This window comes from Watersipora subatra, chromosome 6, assembly GCF_963576615.1.
Source record: "Watersipora subatra chromosome 6, tzWatSuba1.1, whole genome shotgun sequence".
NCBI lineage: Eukaryota > Metazoa > Bryozoa > Gymnolaemata > Cheilostomatida > Watersiporidae > Watersipora > Watersipora subatra.
Window position 1 is genome coordinate 21,183,490 of NC_088713.1, and position 19,364 is coordinate 21,202,853.

General features: G+C 34.8%; 2 protein-coding genes across 2 annotated transcripts in view; both read right to left on the reverse strand.

Annotated features, from left to right (window-relative positions):
* LOC137398111 (E3 ubiquitin-protein ligase RNF213-like) overlaps positions 1-18,085 on the reverse strand; it is an 87,038-nt gene extending 68,953 nt beyond the window's left edge. Inside the window, exons 1-12 of the mRNA XM_068084220.1 lie at positions 18,007-18,085; positions 11,951-12,108; positions 11,462-11,560; positions 9,922-10,092; positions 9,093-9,262; positions 7,632-7,863; positions 6,638-6,808; positions 3,728-3,900; positions 3,029-3,175; positions 2,648-2,887; positions 1,211-1,349; positions 134-327 (exon numbers count right to left, since the gene is read on the reverse strand). Coding sequence (XP_067940321.1) covers positions 134-327; positions 1,211-1,349; positions 2,648-2,887; positions 3,029-3,175; positions 3,728-3,900; positions 6,638-6,808; positions 7,632-7,863; positions 9,093-9,262; positions 9,922-10,092; positions 11,462-11,560; positions 11,951-12,108; positions 18,007-18,076 — 1,964 coding nt within the window. The 5' untranslated portion in view covers positions 18,077-18,085. The remainder of the gene's footprint in view (positions 1-133; positions 328-1,210; positions 1,350-2,647; positions 2,888-3,028; positions 3,176-3,727; positions 3,901-6,637; positions 6,809-7,631; positions 7,864-9,092; positions 9,263-9,921; positions 10,093-11,461; positions 11,561-11,950; positions 12,109-18,006) is intronic.
* A 1,062-nt stretch (positions 18,086-19,147) lies between these two features.
* The window catches only part of LOC137398112 (E3 ubiquitin-protein ligase rnf213-alpha-like), a 29,553-nt gene continuing 29,336 nt past the window's right edge, over positions 19,148-19,364 (reverse strand). The window contains exon 22 of the mRNA XM_068084221.1: positions 19,148-19,165. Coding sequence (XP_067940322.1) covers positions 19,148-19,165 — 18 coding nt within the window. The remainder of the gene's footprint in view (positions 19,166-19,364) is intronic.

Here is a 19,364-nt window from a genome sequence, read left to right on the forward strand (position 1 = left end):
AAAAGTTTAATAGTAGAAACATGCTTGATTGCAGACCGCATAATAAACTAAATTCTTAAAAAATAAGTAGCTAGTTGTACGTTCCTTGATAAAAAGCTACTAAAATCATAACACCGTGTATGCAGCAAATCACCTGAATGAATCATGAACATAGGCTTTCACTCTGTGTGTTCCAAGACCAAGATCCACAAACTTCTTATTTCCCCACATAGAGAAATACTGGTTCAAAGCTTCATAAAGGCTTTCATAGAGGTCATCAAGGTTGAGGAGGATCACCGGCCTCCCCATGTCCATGCACATCTTAATTCGGTAGACGTTGTGACACACCTGCAAGTGGTAAATAGAAGGCTAGGGCCACACTATTAAAATGAAATCTAGAAAACATATATTCAATATAATTTGCAGTGGTTCTTTCTCACTATCAGTCTGTAAATCAGCTTTAGAGGCTCAAAAGAAGCTTGATGAATAACAATGTTTGCTATTAAACATTGAAGTAAGCTAGACCTGTACAAATGCTCCTAACAATAGAATACCACAAACCTGTATAGGCCACACCTCGAATTTCAAAGGTTGTTTTTTTGAGTTAGCTTATACAACGTGTATAAGCTACATCCACCGCTTGTTCCATTCATCTAACACACCTAACCTAACCACGTGGGTCATTCGCCAAATCTACCGTCTCTGTCTGTTATCATAAGTGCGCATGGGCGGATGTAGTGGCAATTGACAAGTGAACTTTCTCACTTTAGCACAGCAGAAAGTGTTAAATCTTCAGCAACCCACAGTAAACAAGTGCTAAATCAGCGAGTGCATTTTGAAGGGCAAAATATGATGCCGAGTTCAAATGGAAAATTGTGAATGTAGCTTTGGAACCTACCAAACGAAATGCTGCTAAAGTTATTGACATTAACAAAAAGCAACCCAATGTGTGGAATCAAGTGCTAGTGATGTCACATGACCATGACTAATGACCTCATTGCATGAGTCCAAGTATTGGATATTTCCTAGCATGGTAAATAAATAATTCTTAGCATTTGCACATTCTAAAAGATACCGCAACCTCGAGTGTAGCGAGAAGTTTACAGATTTAATTTTAAGACTGCGCGAATAAGCCAAACCCCAAACTTAAAAAACAAATTTTTAGGTTCACAGTTGCTGCTTATACACCAGGATTTATGGAGTATGCTGTCAGGTATAACTAGTACTGAACCTGAGTATAGGAGATGTCATCACTGAATCTGCTACCAAACACAACCTCAGGCTGTACGTCTTGTCCCGAAAACTCATCGAGGATCACATTGAGGACGCTCAGGTTTTCTGTTAGTATCAGCAGGTAGCGACTGTCAGCCCTGAATTATGTACACGCAATTATGATAAACATAATTACAAGAAATAGATCTCCTGCTGTAACCATTTACACAACAACCAAGTTAGCATTTATAAAGTTTAACCATATTAACAGTCAATCACTCGAAACACTTTTACCTATATGAAACTGTATAAAGTTATAAACTGTTACTGAGGTACCTATAAAGGATCAACTCAGTCTCAGTTTTTCAAATAAAATAAACAGATGGTGGGTAAACATATTTTTAAAACAATCATTTCTTAACAATGAATTGCAACATATTCAACTGCTTTTCAACATAAACAGCCAAGAATGAAACGAGTAAAACAAGGAAACAAAAAAGACAAGTCTTAATAGAGGCTAACCATGAAAATACCTGCACTTTGTTGTTTTGAGATGATATCAACACATAATTACACCATAATTCATTCTGAAGTTCTATGAAAGTCTTAAACTAGTAGTCTTTATAGTCTTAGTAGGCAACCTAGAAACAACATAATAAAAATGTATCTATAGTAAACATGTATCTATAGTAAACACGTATCTATAGTAAACATATATCTATTATAGTAAACATATATCTACTAGTAGTCTTTATAGTCTTAGTGGGCAACCTAGAAACAACATAGTAAACACGTATCTATAGTAAACATGTATCTATAGTAAACACGTATCTATAGTAAACTTGTATCTATAGTAACCATGTATCTGTAATAGTTAACATATATCTATAGTAAGCATATAACTATAGTAAACATGTATCTATAGTAAAAATGTATCTATAGTAAACATGTATCTATAGTAAACACGTATCTATAGTAAGCATATAACTATAGTAATCATATATCTATAGTAAACCCGTATCTATAGTAAACGTATATCTATAGTAAACATATATCTATAGTAGACACATATCTATAGTAAACACGTATCTATAGTAAACATGTACTGTATACCTAACAATTAAAATGTTAAAAGATGACACGGAATATAAATACTAACTGTTACTACAAAATTAATAATATAGAAACTCAACTTTTGGGTAGATTCCAGACAATTAGAGGAAACTTATGAAATAATTTAGCAGTTAACATGCAAAACTGCACTTATCAGCAACATACCAAATCCTATGAATTAACAAAACCTTTCGTTGTCAGAAACCCATTGATAACCTTGACTTTTTCCCTCTAGATTATGTCAACTTCTAATTTCTTTAAAATTTTAAGTTTATCTAATCTTTAAAGAGATTATTTGAAGGAATGTTGATACATATAATGCTCATTGTAGTTTGTAACATACATGCTGTCGGTGCCAAATAGACCAGCTTGAATCAGCCCAATAGAGTCAGTTGCAGGTTCTCCATCATCACTGGGCAATAAGCTACCAAAGGTAGGACAGTTTCGCAAAAATAAATCCATTGGCTTAAACTCTTCATCATCTGGATCAAAACCTCCAAAGTTTCTTTTGATGCTGTGCTCAAGTTGATTCTTGTTCAACACACCTGTTTGCCGTGCAAAGCTTACTACCATCTTCATGAGACTGCAAAAGACATTTACCTCTTGATGAAAACAAAATCGCACATACAAATTTAAAGGACAGCAAGTTTTTTCCTCTTGAAAAAAACAGTTTCTGAAAAAATTATTATAGTGGGGAGCTAAGAATGTCGATCATGTTGCAGACCTGTAAAAGTCCCGAAGTCCGAAGAATTCTGTCAGATCGCGACCTTCAGGTTTCTTAGCTTTGCAAATCTGTTGGAATGATTTAGCAAGATTTCCAATGAATTGCTCAGCATTACCACATGTCTCTGTAGATGATCGGCAAATTCCCCTGAATAATGGTTCAGGTTGTTGTAAATGCAGCCAAGCATCAATAAATTGCTACAGCATATCGAGGTTTTAGCATGTATTAGTCATAATGAATGAAAGGGGACCTAAGAGCAAAATTATGTTAAAAGCTTAAAGGTTGACTTGCAACAAAATTCACATTACAGTTATTTGGTATCAAAAGATTCACCATGTCTTACTCTGTTGTGTGGTAGGTGCCAGATATGTGGAAATGTGATTACAAGCTCTTAAAAGCTCAAAAACGAAAAGCCGCTGTAAATTGGAATTTGTTTATTTATGGTTGCCATCTCCCACAACTACGTCAAATTTGAGCCGTTTTGGAAAGCAAATCCAAACTACGGCGGTCTCGTGTGGCTGCGATTAACTGTTCGTTTTTTAGTTTTTAAGAGCTTGTAATCACATTCCCGCATATTTTGCACCTACAACACTACAGAGTAAGACATGGTGATACCAAATAACTGTTATGTGAATGTTGTTGCCAGTCAACTTTTAAGCTTGTACCAACCAACTGAAATACAGTAAGTTTATCTAGTACCGGGCAATGACTTCCAGTTCATTATCATCGAGTGAACCAATCTGTATGAAAATTCCACGGTTCATTTTAGCAGGATCAAGAGCCCAGTTAGAAATGCCTATGAAAGCACATTTCTTGTAAGCAGCAGGCTTTTCATTTCCGATGCAGCCATCTTCTAGCAGAGGGTGTAATGCCTATTAAATGTTCACCATTGAAGTAAGAGTTCAGAAAAAGAAAACGCTGTTATAATAATACACATGAAACTTGAACAAGCATATGCTTTTGTAGGAATAACTGGCAATTGTATAACTTTTGTCCATTGTGATGAAGTATCGGCTATAGATTCCTAAGCATCAATTGTGCCACAGCAGCAGTTTATTTTACAGATTTACTGCCCAATTATTTTTTGCTGGGACATAACTAAATATTCAGTGAAACCTAATATTTAACAAAAATATATGTGTTATATAACAAAATATATATTGTTATAAAACAATATATATATTGTTATATAACAATATATACATTTTATATAACACATATATATAACTAGAAATTCCCCTGTCATACAGCCCATAATCAAAGTGATATTGGAAAAAAGAAAGGGTACTGATGGCTGAAAAATGCAATATTAGCAGTCAAATGGCACTGCAGTGCAACAGGATAACAGCAATGATAGCTGTAAAGTACTGGGTGTTATTATGTACAACAAACGGCAATAATGAAAGAAAAGGATTATATGCTTATATCTCTCTCCCTGCAATAGGAGAAATGCAATATTAAAAGTAAAATGCACTGATATTATTAGAATAACCAATATTATTAATATAGTAATACAGTAATAATAGAAAACCAATGCACAATTTTGTTTACATTTCAAAATGTCATAGCTAACAATATCAAGAAGTTGTGATATTTATATAGATTTTTAGAAAATCTATTTAACAAAACTATTTTGAAAAAAAAAAAACAGTAACATATTGCCCATCATCGATGTTGTTAGTGTGACTATAACACTTCAATAGTCATCCAAACTTATAATTAAATATTGTAATAATCTCATAACCAAAAATATAATTGTCATTTCCTTTAATTTCACTGCGTTGAACATCAGTTAGAATACCAAAGTACTTAAAAGTGTCTAAAATGTCAGATACTTTGAAATCGGCAAAAAAAAAGCGATTATATTTCAGTACTTCTACGTTAATTACAGAAACCTTCGGCAATTCAACAATGCTATAGACTGGTGAAATGTGCACGTTATTTTTTTGTAAAATACGCACGACTTAATCGTTCTATTCTCTGTCGCTCGGCGTTTCAATTGCCGGTCTTAATTTTGATAAAAGTAAGGCTTGGCAAGTTTTAATAACGATTTTCGGCCAAACTAATCTGTCTATTTGTGTATAATCCGTTCAGATGGGTAAGTTTTAAGAAAATGTCGACACTTTTCAATGACTTGGTAATATATTTAAATAGGTTTATATGTGTTTTGTATCGTTATTATACTTGAACGATTCCACAGAAAAATGGTTAAATTTGTTGATGAGATTTCGGTACACGAGTTTGCGACGTTGCTGAAGAATAATTTTCGTGAGTTGTGTGCACATGCATTAATCATAAAATTCTCAAACATTTGCTCTGCTCATTTGGTCGTGGGAATATATATATAAATTTAAGTAGTCCTTACTTTTGAGCCATGAAGCCTGTAAAAAAAGCTTTAATACCAAATTAATCAGCATAAAACTTTGCATCAGTTCATGTCATTGTAGTTTACAAATATGTTACAGATTGAGCTCAGACACTTTTTCGTCCCTTCCACAAATACGAGTTGAGCTACTACTGTAAATAACAATTACGGCATGATCCAAGGCTGAAGATTTATCACTATCCCTATAGCTTATCAAATTACTAATGCCTGTCATCAATGATATACACCCCACAAGGATAGGCGACGGGCATCAAGTGGGCGGGGTTTAATGATCGTTCTCTGTTGGTATGAACCCTAACACGGCACCCAAACAAACAAATATGCTAAATCAAGCCCCTTGCAAACTTACAAATATTATGAACAATAGTGGTTATTTTACTGATCTGTTGGTTTCATTTTGTTGTCAAATATATATTGTTGCCCAATATTGTCACCATTATGGTCGGTCAGTTGCCATTCACAAGCATTCGTGATATTAATAGTAGCCATTGTGAAATGGACCAAATTTAGTTTTAGATTTAGATTATGAAAACTACACTGCACAGCTTTGTCTGCTGACCCATCTTATTGGCCAGGCCAAACAATGTGACAACGATGAAAGACTTTGTCATTTGATATTAAGGGTGGCAAAATATTGATAAAAAACTAGAGGAAAAAGAATGTTGTTCAGATGATTTTGGGTAAATTATATTTAACTTTGAGCATATACTACGACCTCTAAAAATCTCAAAAATGGTAAAAATAGGCAATTTGAAATGTTTTATTTTCCATGGATTCATTTTTTTTTGTTAGGTATCACCTATACACTGTAGAAATTCAAGGTTTGCTTTTGTGAACCACGGGAGTCTACTGACTGAATGAGCCCGTGACACGATAACAGCGAGTCATGTTTTTAAAACCTTACAAGGCAACGCGACCTCCCCGCGAGAACTGTGTAAGCCCCAAAACCCAGGCTAGCACAATCTTAACAGAGCTCGATCATTAAGCCCGCTCACATGATGTCCGTAACCTATCCTGTGGAGGTTGTATATCTATGCTGTCATCAAGTCTTTACTAGAGAGGAACTGATATTTATATAATCTAATTTTTGTAAACTTGCAATTGCCGAAATTGCATAAAAAGATACAGCAGTTTAAAATTATAATTGTGAGCATGATGATGCCAAAAGAGTAGTCTACACGCATTATTATATAGTTTGTATTCATAATATGATAACAAGCCACCTTGAGAGGCATATTAGTGGAGTCCTCAGCCAATCCAACTTCATCAAGAACGACGACTGATACAAACTTATCCAAATCTTGACGATCCTGAAAGGACGCGCACTCTTTGAATACGTTGACGATTCCTGATGGAGTGGCATGGCGACTGCATTGGAAAGACACGAGGTAAGTCTGCAACAAAAATAGGCACCGATGAAACACAAAAATCAGCAAAACCTTTTGTTGGCCAATTTACCTATACAAGTATAAAGGTGGGCAAAATGAACTAAATCCCTTTGTTCATTGAACACATTTCTCAAACCCAATTATAATTTGTTGTTCACGTCTTTATAACTTGTAAGCAAACACAAATTATATACACCAAAACCTTGTCAAGATACAAAATATCCGAACAAATAATGCATAGGAAAGATGCATCCAAATCAGATTAGACAGCTTCTCAAACCAATTTGATAAAAAAATGACTGGATCACATATCCCCAGGTTTCACGAGATAATGTTTTGTTTCCAAAATTTATACTATAAATTGTTTGTTTTCAAAATCTAGTCTTATTATAGGCATTGCTAAATAAGGAGATAAAATGTATATGATGTAATCATATCATACAGAGTGCAATTTTAACCCTTGAAAATGAAACATTCATAATTTACCCTACATAATCATTTACAAGTATAATTTTATGTCTATTTGATTTACACGTTTGAAAATAACACAAAATGAGGATTAGTTTAATATATACTTTACGGCTATTGACTGAATTCAAAATGAGTAACAATATTGTAAATGAGAATCTGTTTTCCAACAAAAGGATCCAATTTACTTCATACAAGAACTGCAATAAAAACAATGCAGCAAAGTTTTATGTTGATTAATTTGGTATTTAAGCTTTTCTCACAGGCCTCATGGTTCAAAAGTTAGGACTACTTATTTATATACATGTATATATACTGTTATATAATAAATATATATCTGATAATAGCTCAAGCTACTTGCATTCTTCATAGTCCTGAACAGATCTCTCTTTGAAGCATCTCCTTTCATGGCATCCAAAACCATTGACTTAGAGAGTGACTTTGAACTGCCAGGCTTTCCAATTACAAAGAGAGGAATCCTTGTCTCTATGCAGACTATCATCATGAAGACATTCTCTTTGAGTGCTTTGTTCTTGGCTATGTTCTTGTGTTGCTCTGGGTCTACAACTTCATTGGCGAACAGGTCCTGGCACCTGTCAACAATTATAAATTAGCTCAAAGGGGTCGGAAAGGCATTCGGACTCATTCTGTAACATATTTGTAGCCTTTTTATGGCAACAGCTGATCTACAATTTTATGCTGATAATTAGGTTTCAAGGAACATTTAATGATGTTACAGTAGAAAAATGAATTGGATAGCCAAAAGCCAAACAAACTTCTCATGACTATACAACTATTTGTTGTTGGAAATATAAATATTGCAATTAACTAGAATAAAAAGTGAGTCATAAGGTATGTAGTGTATGTTGTGTAAATACAGGATTATTTCGAAGAATTAGTAAATTATGGAATTGATGCTGCATCAGTAAATGTTCTGAATGTTTGTAGCCATTTTTGAATAAATCTGTCAAGCACCTTTATGCAAAATAGCCCACATCAATTAGCTTCAAAAGATTTTAAGTGATTTTAATTTGAAACATTGTCATTGCTGTCGGCTCATATAGATTCCAAGACGACAATTTCTTTTGTTATCTAGCACTAACACTTGCTCATAAGGCCAATACCTATCAGGAAATCAGCGCGAGTAAATCAGTTGAATATAAACTTTCGTGTAGATAAATTCTACTAGACTATTTTCATGATGCGGATTTGGAGTGCGCATGTTGAGTAACGGAGTGATAAGAGTTTTAATGGACATTCGCATGTCGTGGGTTAACATTCGCATGTCGTGGGTTAACCTTCGCATGTCATGGGTTAACCTTCGCATGTCATGGGTTAACCTTCGCATGTCATGGGTTAACATTCGCATGTCGTGGGTTAACCTTCGCATGTCATGGGTTAACCTTCGCATGTCATGGGTTAACCTTCGCATGTCATGGGTTAACATTCGCATGTCATGGGTTAACGCGGATGCTGTGAAAGGAATAAGAATATCTATGCCAGAGGTCATGGCAATCAACATATGAACGACTGAAACATGGAAAATGTTTAAAATGGAATAGCTTACGTGAAATTTTGTGCGATGCATCATCTGCAAGTGCCCTTTCTATCATGAAGCAAGCATGAACACTTCGGTGAAAATTGGTTAGAAACGAACCTCGTTTGACTTGTCGATTTTTGCATTTTTCATGCGGATCATGCAAACTTGCGGATCAATAGGATCATGGAAACTTAGTGACAGAGACTACAGCAGACATTGCGTGCAAAGTAAACATTAGTTACGAAGTGTACACGTCAAAGAAATTACTAGTTAGTTTCTTACAGGCTAACTTGCTGAGACAAGCATTTAGTTCCATCCACAATGTAGCTTCCCATCAATTGACGAATTTTTCCACTGATAGTTTTCATGTAGGCTCTTCTAGTAAAAGGTTCTAGTCTGGCCAAGTAGGAGACCCCAACTGCGAGCAGGATACTTCTTACCACATCAGTAGGCTAAATCAAAGAATAAAATACATAACTGATATAGTAAGTAAAAAAGCTGAAAAGTTACTAATTTTGTTCAATTCAAATAGATAAGTTGTCAATTTGCTAAATAATAAATTGATCGTCAACTGCATTCCACAAAACTTAAAAATGTAACTTCTGATCTGTCTGGTGTTTGTTCTCACAAAAAGAGCATGGTTGACAATAGTACTCTATGCCAGTAATAGGTCTGTGATTGAATGGACATGTGTGAAGATTGGTGTCTTTTCGCTCGTCACATACAATTTTACAAGCAGTTTATTTGCACTAATAGTACCCAATCCCCTCCCTTCCTCTGGTTAGAGTAAGAAGTTGAATAGTTGAGTAGAATGGACTGAGAATTGCGTGTTAATTTAAAGCACTCGTAAATTAAAAATTTTATATTTGGGCGGCATGCTATTATGGCCTGCATATAGTGAGCGATTCAAAACATCTCTTTGAGATGTCATATTCCCACAATACCAAAACTATAACACTACTATTATAAATACAGCCAAATTTTAGCCTACTACCATAATTAGGCACGTATTTCATAATAATTTTTAACTCTCACAATGATGGCCAAAGTTTATCAAAAACCAAGAATGTTATTTTCTTCACAATGATTGAAAATAAAAGCCATGCCATACCTTGTGATACGTGGGAAGCGCGTCACCAGTTCCTCCTGCTATAATTAAAATAGGGTCTGACTCCAACAGTTTGTCCATTGCAGGAAAGAGTTGTCTCTTCTTAGTGTAGAACCAGCTGGCTACATCAAGGAACCTTTGGATGTCCCTGAGGCTCACAAAGCTGCACTCATCCTGCAAAAACATGTGCTAATGAATTGTGAGTTGGGTTTCCAAACAAATTGTGGATGCTAATATAAAAACTTATAGAGCATATGAGTAGTATATCTTTCATCCGAAAATGTTGAAACCAAACGAAGCCCTAATTTATCATAACCATGGCTATTCTGACCATTTATCAAACTACTACACTGCATTAAAATTCGCTGATAGATCTCTGAGCACTAGAAAAATTGTCTATACATTTCTTGAAATTACGGGAAATTGCATGAGTGCATTCTTCAGCATTGCTTGAGTAATTTATCAAAGCGAGGTAAGATGTCAGCTTAGCTACTGCAAGCAAAGGCTGTGCGTGTTTTAAGAGCATTGTTGTACAAAGAGTGGCTCTGTGATCTTGGCTGGACATGTCTGGGTCCAGTGACAAGAGAACCACAGCAACTGATGACATGACCAGTTACAGAAAGCAATTTAAGGTTGGATATATCAAGCTGGATATGTCTGAGCCGATTATCAAGGAAGTCTTGATGACTAGAGACATGCCCAGTTGGAAAGAGCAATTTAAACCTAAGAATTGAACTCTAAGCTGTTGTTTCCAGGTCGGGTGTTCTAGTTTAAATTTAGGAAGGAATTGTATGAGGAACTTATATAAAAGAGACCTCTTCAAACTATTGATGTTCAGACCTAATCTTTGCATGGTACATTTCATTTAGCAAAATTTCGGCTTAGCTATTATAACTCTGTTTTGAGTTAGACAGACAAATATTAACTTTATTACCACCATCAATGGCATTTAGAACAAGATAAACTATGAGACATAATCAAACAATAGTATGGTAAACTATGTGTATTGAAAAAAGCTCTTTTTGCATAGCACTGTTTTATAATGTAAATTGGTAAGGTGTTGGTGTGTGATACATCTATTGGGGAATAAGAATGTAATGGATAGTCAGGCAGGTTGGATATATGATTTTAATATTTTCAACAAATATCTAATAAAAAACTTAGCTCCAATGTTGGGCATTGGAGCATTATGCTTATGGGCATTTAGACATTTGTAACTGCTCATATCAGGTAGCAAAATCATATAGTTTAAATTTTGAAAGTGTCCAATTTTACTTTATTAGTTTGCCATACAAAGAGATATTATCGTGGAGCAGCGTGAGACAAAACGGAAAATATGCGATTTTGATAAATAGTAGGATTGGAATCGATTATGATCAAACCTTTTCAAATAATTACAATAATAAAAAATAAAATAAAACAATAAAATATAACAATAAATAGACTAAAAAACTACCATTCATGTATTCACCCTACCTGTAACCACTCTACAATGAAGCATATCAGACTTCTTGCATATTTTATCAAAGAGTTTTTTCCTCACCTTCTGTTTTCGCATGAACTGCTGGGAGATTGAAAGAAGTTCTGCTAGCTGTTGGGTTTGGTGATCAAACCTAATGTTGCCATCTTCACTTGCGCTATTCTAACAATGTACAAATATTATAGTATGCTATCATATTACTATATTACGTTATCATACAATATTACAATAGTCGTCAAATTGTAAACAATATGAACACTAAAATACGATGCTGCATCAGAAAAACAGAACTAAACTGTGCTAGACAGCATCGGAGAGACAGATAGCACAAGTATCACTTTGAATGTACAAGTGATTAATACATTTTTTCCAGAAATTTGTCTTAAACTCGCAGTCGTTGACATGAGTTAAGGCAGCCACAAACTATTCAAAATCATATTGAAAGTAATTACTACACCCTTTTGGTTGCCAACTATTAGCTACAAGTAAATATGTTTTACATATCCGACTTTTTAAACAATATTATACAGTATGAGATTGTAATAGACATACAAATTTAATGATCATCTGCTTGATGTAGGCTCCCTCTACACTGTCAACCGGAGATGTTGAACCCTCAGATTGTAGGGTACCAAAGTCCCAGACAAGGGGCAGGAGACTCTGTGGAAGTGCCTGTACTCTGTACACAAGGTGGCGCATAGGGATCTTGCCTAAAGACGCAACAACAGCAATTCAATAACTTTAAAGGTTGACTTGCAACATAATTCACATTTCAGGTATTTGGTATCAAAAGGTTCGCCATTTCTTACTCTGCCCTATTGGTAGGTGTTATGTTTATAGGTGCAAAATATGTGGGAATGTGACTACAAGCTCTTAAAAGCTCAAAAACGAACAGTCACTCACAGCCATCACGAAAACACCGTAGATTAGAATCAATTTCCAAAATGGCTCAAAAGGGCCGTAGTTGAACATTATGGCTTCTGTTTACACTTTCATGCAACCTCATTCGACAAAATCTTTTGACAAATATATTTCACGCATTTAATAAAACCATGTCTATTGTCCTAACGCGTCTGTTTTGTCATCATTGTAATGCTGTTAGTTTGAGCACTGCAATCTCAAAACCTAGTTTGGAAAGCATTTATTTCGACGACGTACTAAACTTCACCTGGTCCACCACTCAAACATTGTGGTTATTAGTGCTTTTATCACGTGAAGTGTCTATAAAAGGCTTAATATAAAATGTATCGTAACACTAGTTTATGACAAACACTTCGGGCTCTACTGAAAAGCCCTTATCAAATATATATGCTCGCTACTTTACAGTTTTGTTTTAGCTTGGTCTATTCATCTAGTCGTAATCTGATCATGTGACTCATACTTCCTGCAAAATACCGCAAACAATTCCTAGAGCATTTTTCGACCATCACAGGTGACCAACAGGCTCCTCATGTTTATCAGATGATGATATGCACTCCTTCAAGCTAAGGTTAAAAAATTAAACGATTTTTCATGATAGGTTATGAGATATCAGTGCTCAAAGTGATAGCATTACAGTGATGATGAAATAGACGCGTGAGGACAATACACATGATTTTATTTCACATTTAATACACATGAAAATATGTCGACAAATTAGGGTGCGTGAAAGTGTAAACATAAGCTATCGTGTTCAACTAAGTCCCATTTGAGCCGTTTTGGAAAGAGATTCGAATCTACGGCGTTTTTTTAATCTACGGCCGCGATTAACTGTGCGCTTTTTTAGCTTTTAAGAGCTTGTGATCGCTTTTTCACCTATTTGGCATCTACAACACAGCAGAGTAAGACATGATGAATCTTTTGATACCAAATAACTGTAAAGTGAATTCTGTTGCAAGTCAACCTTTAAATCTTTTATAGGAGATATAAACTCAATTATAAAACTGCCTAGCATTTTAGAATAAACAAGCTTAATACTGTTTGAGATTTTTACAAATGTGTGACTAACTCAAAGAATGGATCAGAAGATAAAAAAAAGATTTCACCTTATTAAAATTCATGCATAATCATTAAGACCAGAGAATCCTATTCGATGAATTTATTTAGACTGGCACTCCTACTACTAGCAGAAAGTTACTACTGAGGAAATTTAACCCAAATAACAACCTCGTAGCAGTGTTAGTTTCTCTCTAATAACGCTCCTAGTTTAGCTTATTTAAAATGCCAAGTCTTTTTCCTTTAGGTTACACGAATACACATATTGTGTTTGTTTAGAAGGGTATACAGAACAAGGAAAACCAAACTTGCAGATTTTAGGCTATAAATGGTAGTTGTGTTAACTTGAACTCCAACATTTACCATTTAGAAAATCCTGTCGATGAACTTGCAATGGGTTGTATGCATTCGATAGAACATTGCATGTGGCTGATAGATGCAGTCTTCCATTATGCCGAGCGCCGAGATAAAATTGAGTTTATTTTTGTGCTGCTTTTGCTTTGCAATAATGCCTGCCATTATTGAACACCGCAGAACTAGACTTTGCAATCACTGATTCTGACTTAAAAGTACAGTAATAGGACTTGATAGTTTTTATAATCTATATATATCTATATATTTCTCAAAGTTTGTGTATATGTGTGTATGCGTGTCCAGATATAACTATTAAAATCTTAAAATTGAGAATCCATATCCCAGAGGATTTTATTTCGGACCCTCCAGTTCACCAGACCTTACTATTTTGGCCACACAAGCTTGATAGCTTCCTAGGCGGTATATGGGAGGAAATGGGCAATGATTTTTATTACTACGCAGGGAGATGGCCTAACTTCATGAGGAGCTGGTAGCTCTTATAAGTAAGCTTACTCAAATTATACGTTGGCAACATGCCAGGCTGATAGCAAGTAACAGGCAACTCTTATTGTTTATAAGCTGACTTTTAATACCCGGGCAATGCCCGGTAGCACAGCTAGTAAACATAATAAAATAGTAATATAATAATAAACCCCCTATAGATAGACCATGTTCCTAAGTTGTAACAACCTCTGTGAGCTAATACAGTTAGAGAGTTTTAATCATTTTAATAATCACTAGAAGGACTATGTTATACAAACAATAAAATACATGTCAATTGCTTTGTTCCAAGATTTTCCCAAACTTAGCCCTTTACCCCTTCATAAAGGAAAAAGATTAAATTTGACTTTTCAATTTAATGACTGTGTGGTAACTGTAGTAATATTAGTTTGTATCGACAACTTTTCTCATTTTTCTTATCAATTTCACTCAATTTATGGTTGAGTGAATTGATAAGAAATTGAAGGAATTTTACAACAAGTTAAGGGCAGTGCAGATCTTCAATGTCAATTTATTTATTTTTTATAGACAGCAATATCTATTCTGCAAAAGAAAAATAATAAAAAATGTTTTTTACGACTAAAATAAAGTGAAACAAAATATATCGTACTACAATAAGAAGGGTGTTTAACCGTTCGTTCATTTGCTTATCGTCTGGGTTCAAGGTTAGGAAAATGGAAAGCTTTCCATGATACTTTGACTTGTGACATTTAGATTGGTAGACTGACGCACTGAAACCCGCTCGAATTATTGCACAGTACAGCTACTTATTCTCCGCGCCTCATCAACCCACCTGACAATCTCTTTCGGCGAATTAGACTGCCAATTATCATTACACTGACATAATAAAAATAATCCGGTATGTCGTTCTCGGTACTCGGTATGTCGTACGTCGGTTCTCTCTCCGCAGTGCGATAAGAGAGAAAGCGATATGTTTAAGGCTAACTATGAGATTCGCGTTATTCAAATGGAATGGGAGAACTTGCACCGACTTGACACTTTACCTTATATGAAATCGTTTTACGTAGCGTGAAACAAACCTTTGCATAAATTGTTGAAGGCTATGTGGAATTTACGATATAGAAGGTAGGTATACGTTATAGGGGTGTCTTCTGTAATGTCAAAAATAGTGAATTTATGATCATTGTTTAGTTTCAATGCGGTGTTACGACACTTGAAAACAAATAGTATTCAGTGCTTTAACTGCGCACATGAACAATACCTGAATGTTATGTGATAGAAACTTGCAAATTTTCAGAATAGAGAATAAAGTTCAGTTTACTTTCTATAAAAACATTCTGAGTTAAGATGAAGTTGCTCAAAGATTAACAACTTCTTGCTAAAATTTAAACAACCATCTTTAGCTTAAAACAGGTGACAAGGGCAGTGACTGTAAGTAGAAGGGCATTAGCTAGTGCTGCACAATATCTTTGCATGTACATTCGATTATTTGGTCTCAAAATACAGTCAAACATGGATAACTCGTCCACGGATAGCTCGAACACATGGTTAATTCGAACGGTTTCTTTGGTCCGTTCCCACGTAATGATAAATTGCTATAGATAACTCGAACTCAACACTGTTAATTCGAACTGTTTTTTTGCCCAACGGCTACCGAAACGGTTGTTATCGCTTTAGAAAATCACTTTATTCAAAGCCATAGAGGTAAACCTCATATTTTCGTAATTCATAAGCGTCGTTATTACCAACATCGCAAAATATTTTTGTCAACGACTTTTCTAAAGGTTTAATTAAATTTTATTTATACTGTTATACGATGAATAGCACGGGCTAGCCGGGTCACGCGCGCAAGGATTTTCGCCACGCACATACAAAACGAAAACAGCATGTTGTTTTTGTTTTGTATGTGCGTGGCAAAAATCTTTGAGTGCGTGACCCGGCTAGCCGTGATGAATAGTTTTCCGACGTTGATTCCGTGTTGAATCAACGTCGGAATGTTGAATGTTTAAAACGTCTTAAAAATTGTTGTAATTAAACGTATACGTTGTCTTAGCTAAAAAAACTATTCATCGTTTGACCTAAACACAGAATACGTGTGTACATTCAATAAGTATCCATTCAAAAAGTGTGAGTGATATACAATGTACCGTAAAACCTCGTAAAACTTTTAATTGAACTGCCTCGGAGTGTTGCTCTTAACGAATCACAGGTAAAGTAAGGTAATCTTTGCACTTCAAGAAAAATCGGCAAAATTGATCGTGGGTAAAACGCTCAAAAGAAAAAGATGTCTTTTCTTTGAGCATTTCAACAACGATCAAGTTTTGCCAATGTCAATCTAAAAAAACGTCCTGGCAATAACATCACCTCAAACAACAAACCAATCTCAAGTGATAGAAAAATCTCTATACTTTTTGATAAAAACGTTTTAAACTTTACATTAGAAACATTTAATTTGAAACAAGCCATTTGTGCTTTTGATTTATATTATAGTTTGTATATGTACATGTATCTACTAATAAATAAGTAAATACGTGGACTTGTGACAGTGCTCTGATAACTTGAACGCTCTGATAATTCAAACACTTTTGCTCGGTCCCGTGAAGTTCGAGTTATCCATGTTTGACTGTATATCGAATATCGAAAAATATCGAACATTGGAGTTGTCTTCTTTCGATATATAGTGTTAGGCTTTAACATAAACGATGAGAGGATATTGGTTAATATCGGTTGAAAAACAGGAGTTGTCACCTCATTACAATGAAGAGAATAGACAACTCCATTTTTGCAAAATGAAATAAGCCGATATTTCGATAAAATATCGGCTTTGATATTCATATTTTCTTGAAAACTGACCAAATATAAAATTATCCACTGAAATATATCGTCATATCGAATTATATCGTGTTATCATGCAACACTAACATTAGCTCCTATTTTGTTTGCTATTGACTAAGAAACTTCGCTAGTCACTGCATTGTGGCTATTTAATGGTTCATAATGGATATTGATCCCCTAGGTATTAACTCTTTTGCCGCCATGAGCCTGCGTGGTACAGCTAGGCAAAGTGTGGTACGGCTAGGCAAAGCATGGTACGGCTAGGCAAAGCATGTTACGGCTAGGCAAAGCGTGGTACAGCCAGGCAAAGCGTTTGTGAATGACCAAGAGCCACATAGTGTGGCTCTTGGTCATTCGCAAACGCTAGTGCTTACTTAGTTTGTACAATGGTTACTAAAGCCACATGGTGTGGCTTTAGTAACCATCGTACAAAACTTTTGCCCTTAGTGAGTAGTAAATTAGCCTAACATATCTGTAGTTCATTGACAGGAAGCAATTTTCTGCATGTACTGAAACAATAGAAAATATGTTTACAACCCACCTTGAACTTAGCTTCGCTTTGCAAAAACTTTATTTTTTATAGCAATTCTGTCAGAAATATTGAAACTACGAAAGTTTCACTAATTGTAGATCAATAGACTTTCAGTGATATTTATCGAAGAATAATACTACTGAGAGTGATTATTTTATTTTTAGTGTAGTAATAAGGCCGTAAGCCATGATAATATTGATATGTCATCAGACTCGACACATTCCCGGTCTTTTAAAAAATGCCTAAAAAAAGCGGCCAAGCTCAGTCTGTTACATTTTTGGTGGCTCTTTTATGGCATCAACTGATGGAGTTATCAACGCTCTGAAACTTTATCATAATGCTCGAAGTACATTATTTGCTTGAAAGATGTTTTAAGGTAACTTGGCAGGTGTTTTCAGGTAATTTTGCTGGTGTTTTTAAGCAAATTGGCAGGTCTTTGCAGGTAACTTACCAAATTTGTCTATTGTTTCTTCTTCACTGACATTATATCCCAGACCAGCTTTCTTCAGCTTCTCAATCATCGCTGGAGTGTGCCTAGACACAAGTTAACAGAGGAATAGAAGCAATATTAAAAACTATCATGAATCGATATTTTATGTAGATAAAAACAAGAAGGCTCAAACTCAAATTTGGCTTCCGCTGCGGACGGTTTTACCCTTCTGTACTCAGTAGCTTGAAAAAACTCATTTTCATTTTTCATTCAAATCTGTATTTCACAGACTCCTTTGCATTTGTTCCTCAAGTTCTATTTTATTTGAAGGTATTGCATCATTATTCTATATATAAACATAAACACACATCTGTGTCCATAAAAAAATTATGTATTAACACCCTAAATGTTATTCAGGGTTGCTAAGATTAGGAAAGTCCAGCAACAACGCATACAGTGTACCCTCAAAGATAAGATTTTGATGCGTTCCAGGGTTGGCATCATTAAGTGAAAAAATTGAATGTAGGGATATAGACACCATTGCAATTATATAATGCAAACATCTCTGGTAAAAATCATCAAAATTATATACAAATGCTGTCAATATTAACAACTAGTAACAAATAAGTATGTTAACCTTAGTAACTATAGTTACCTACAGAAACTTTATTGTATTTAGCGGTTATAATCTGCAATAAAATGTAACATTATAATGTACCGGCAGAGATTTCTCGCCTTGAAGGCAGTCGTATGTATAACATAAACTTGGAATTCACTTCAAATAAGTTTAACTTACTAAAAACACACTCAAAGCTAAGCTTTAATAGGTATTTTCAATATTTTACCGAACTTTTTACCACTAACATTTTATCGCTTATCAGTCTCTATAACTTTTAGCGGACTTGTTGAGAACTTTTTCAACGTAACTCGGCAAGAAAGTAAATTCAGAGTAGCATTCAGAAACTGATGCCAAATCCAATCATTCAAGCATTCTTGTAACCAAAACAAAAAATGGAACTCAACTCTAAGACGGTAGATAAACAAGCAAAGATTTGATCGCTAGTTATCGGTACAATTAATAATAAATGATATAGCAACATTGGCAATGGGAAGAACAAGCATAGCACTTCAGAGTGTAAGGAGACACTAGAGGTTTACCGTACTAATCCTCTTTGTAGCGCTAAAAGCACACTCAGTCAAGTCAAAAAGACGAAAAGATTTTTAATAAAAAATTGCTACGAGTGTCAGATCGTAAAAAGCCTGTCAATTCAACACGTTCAATTTATGAAAAAATAAAATAAAATTTTCAAAATATAATTTACATATTACAATTAAAATTACCAATCTTATTATAATACAATAAAGTAAATCTTACGAGA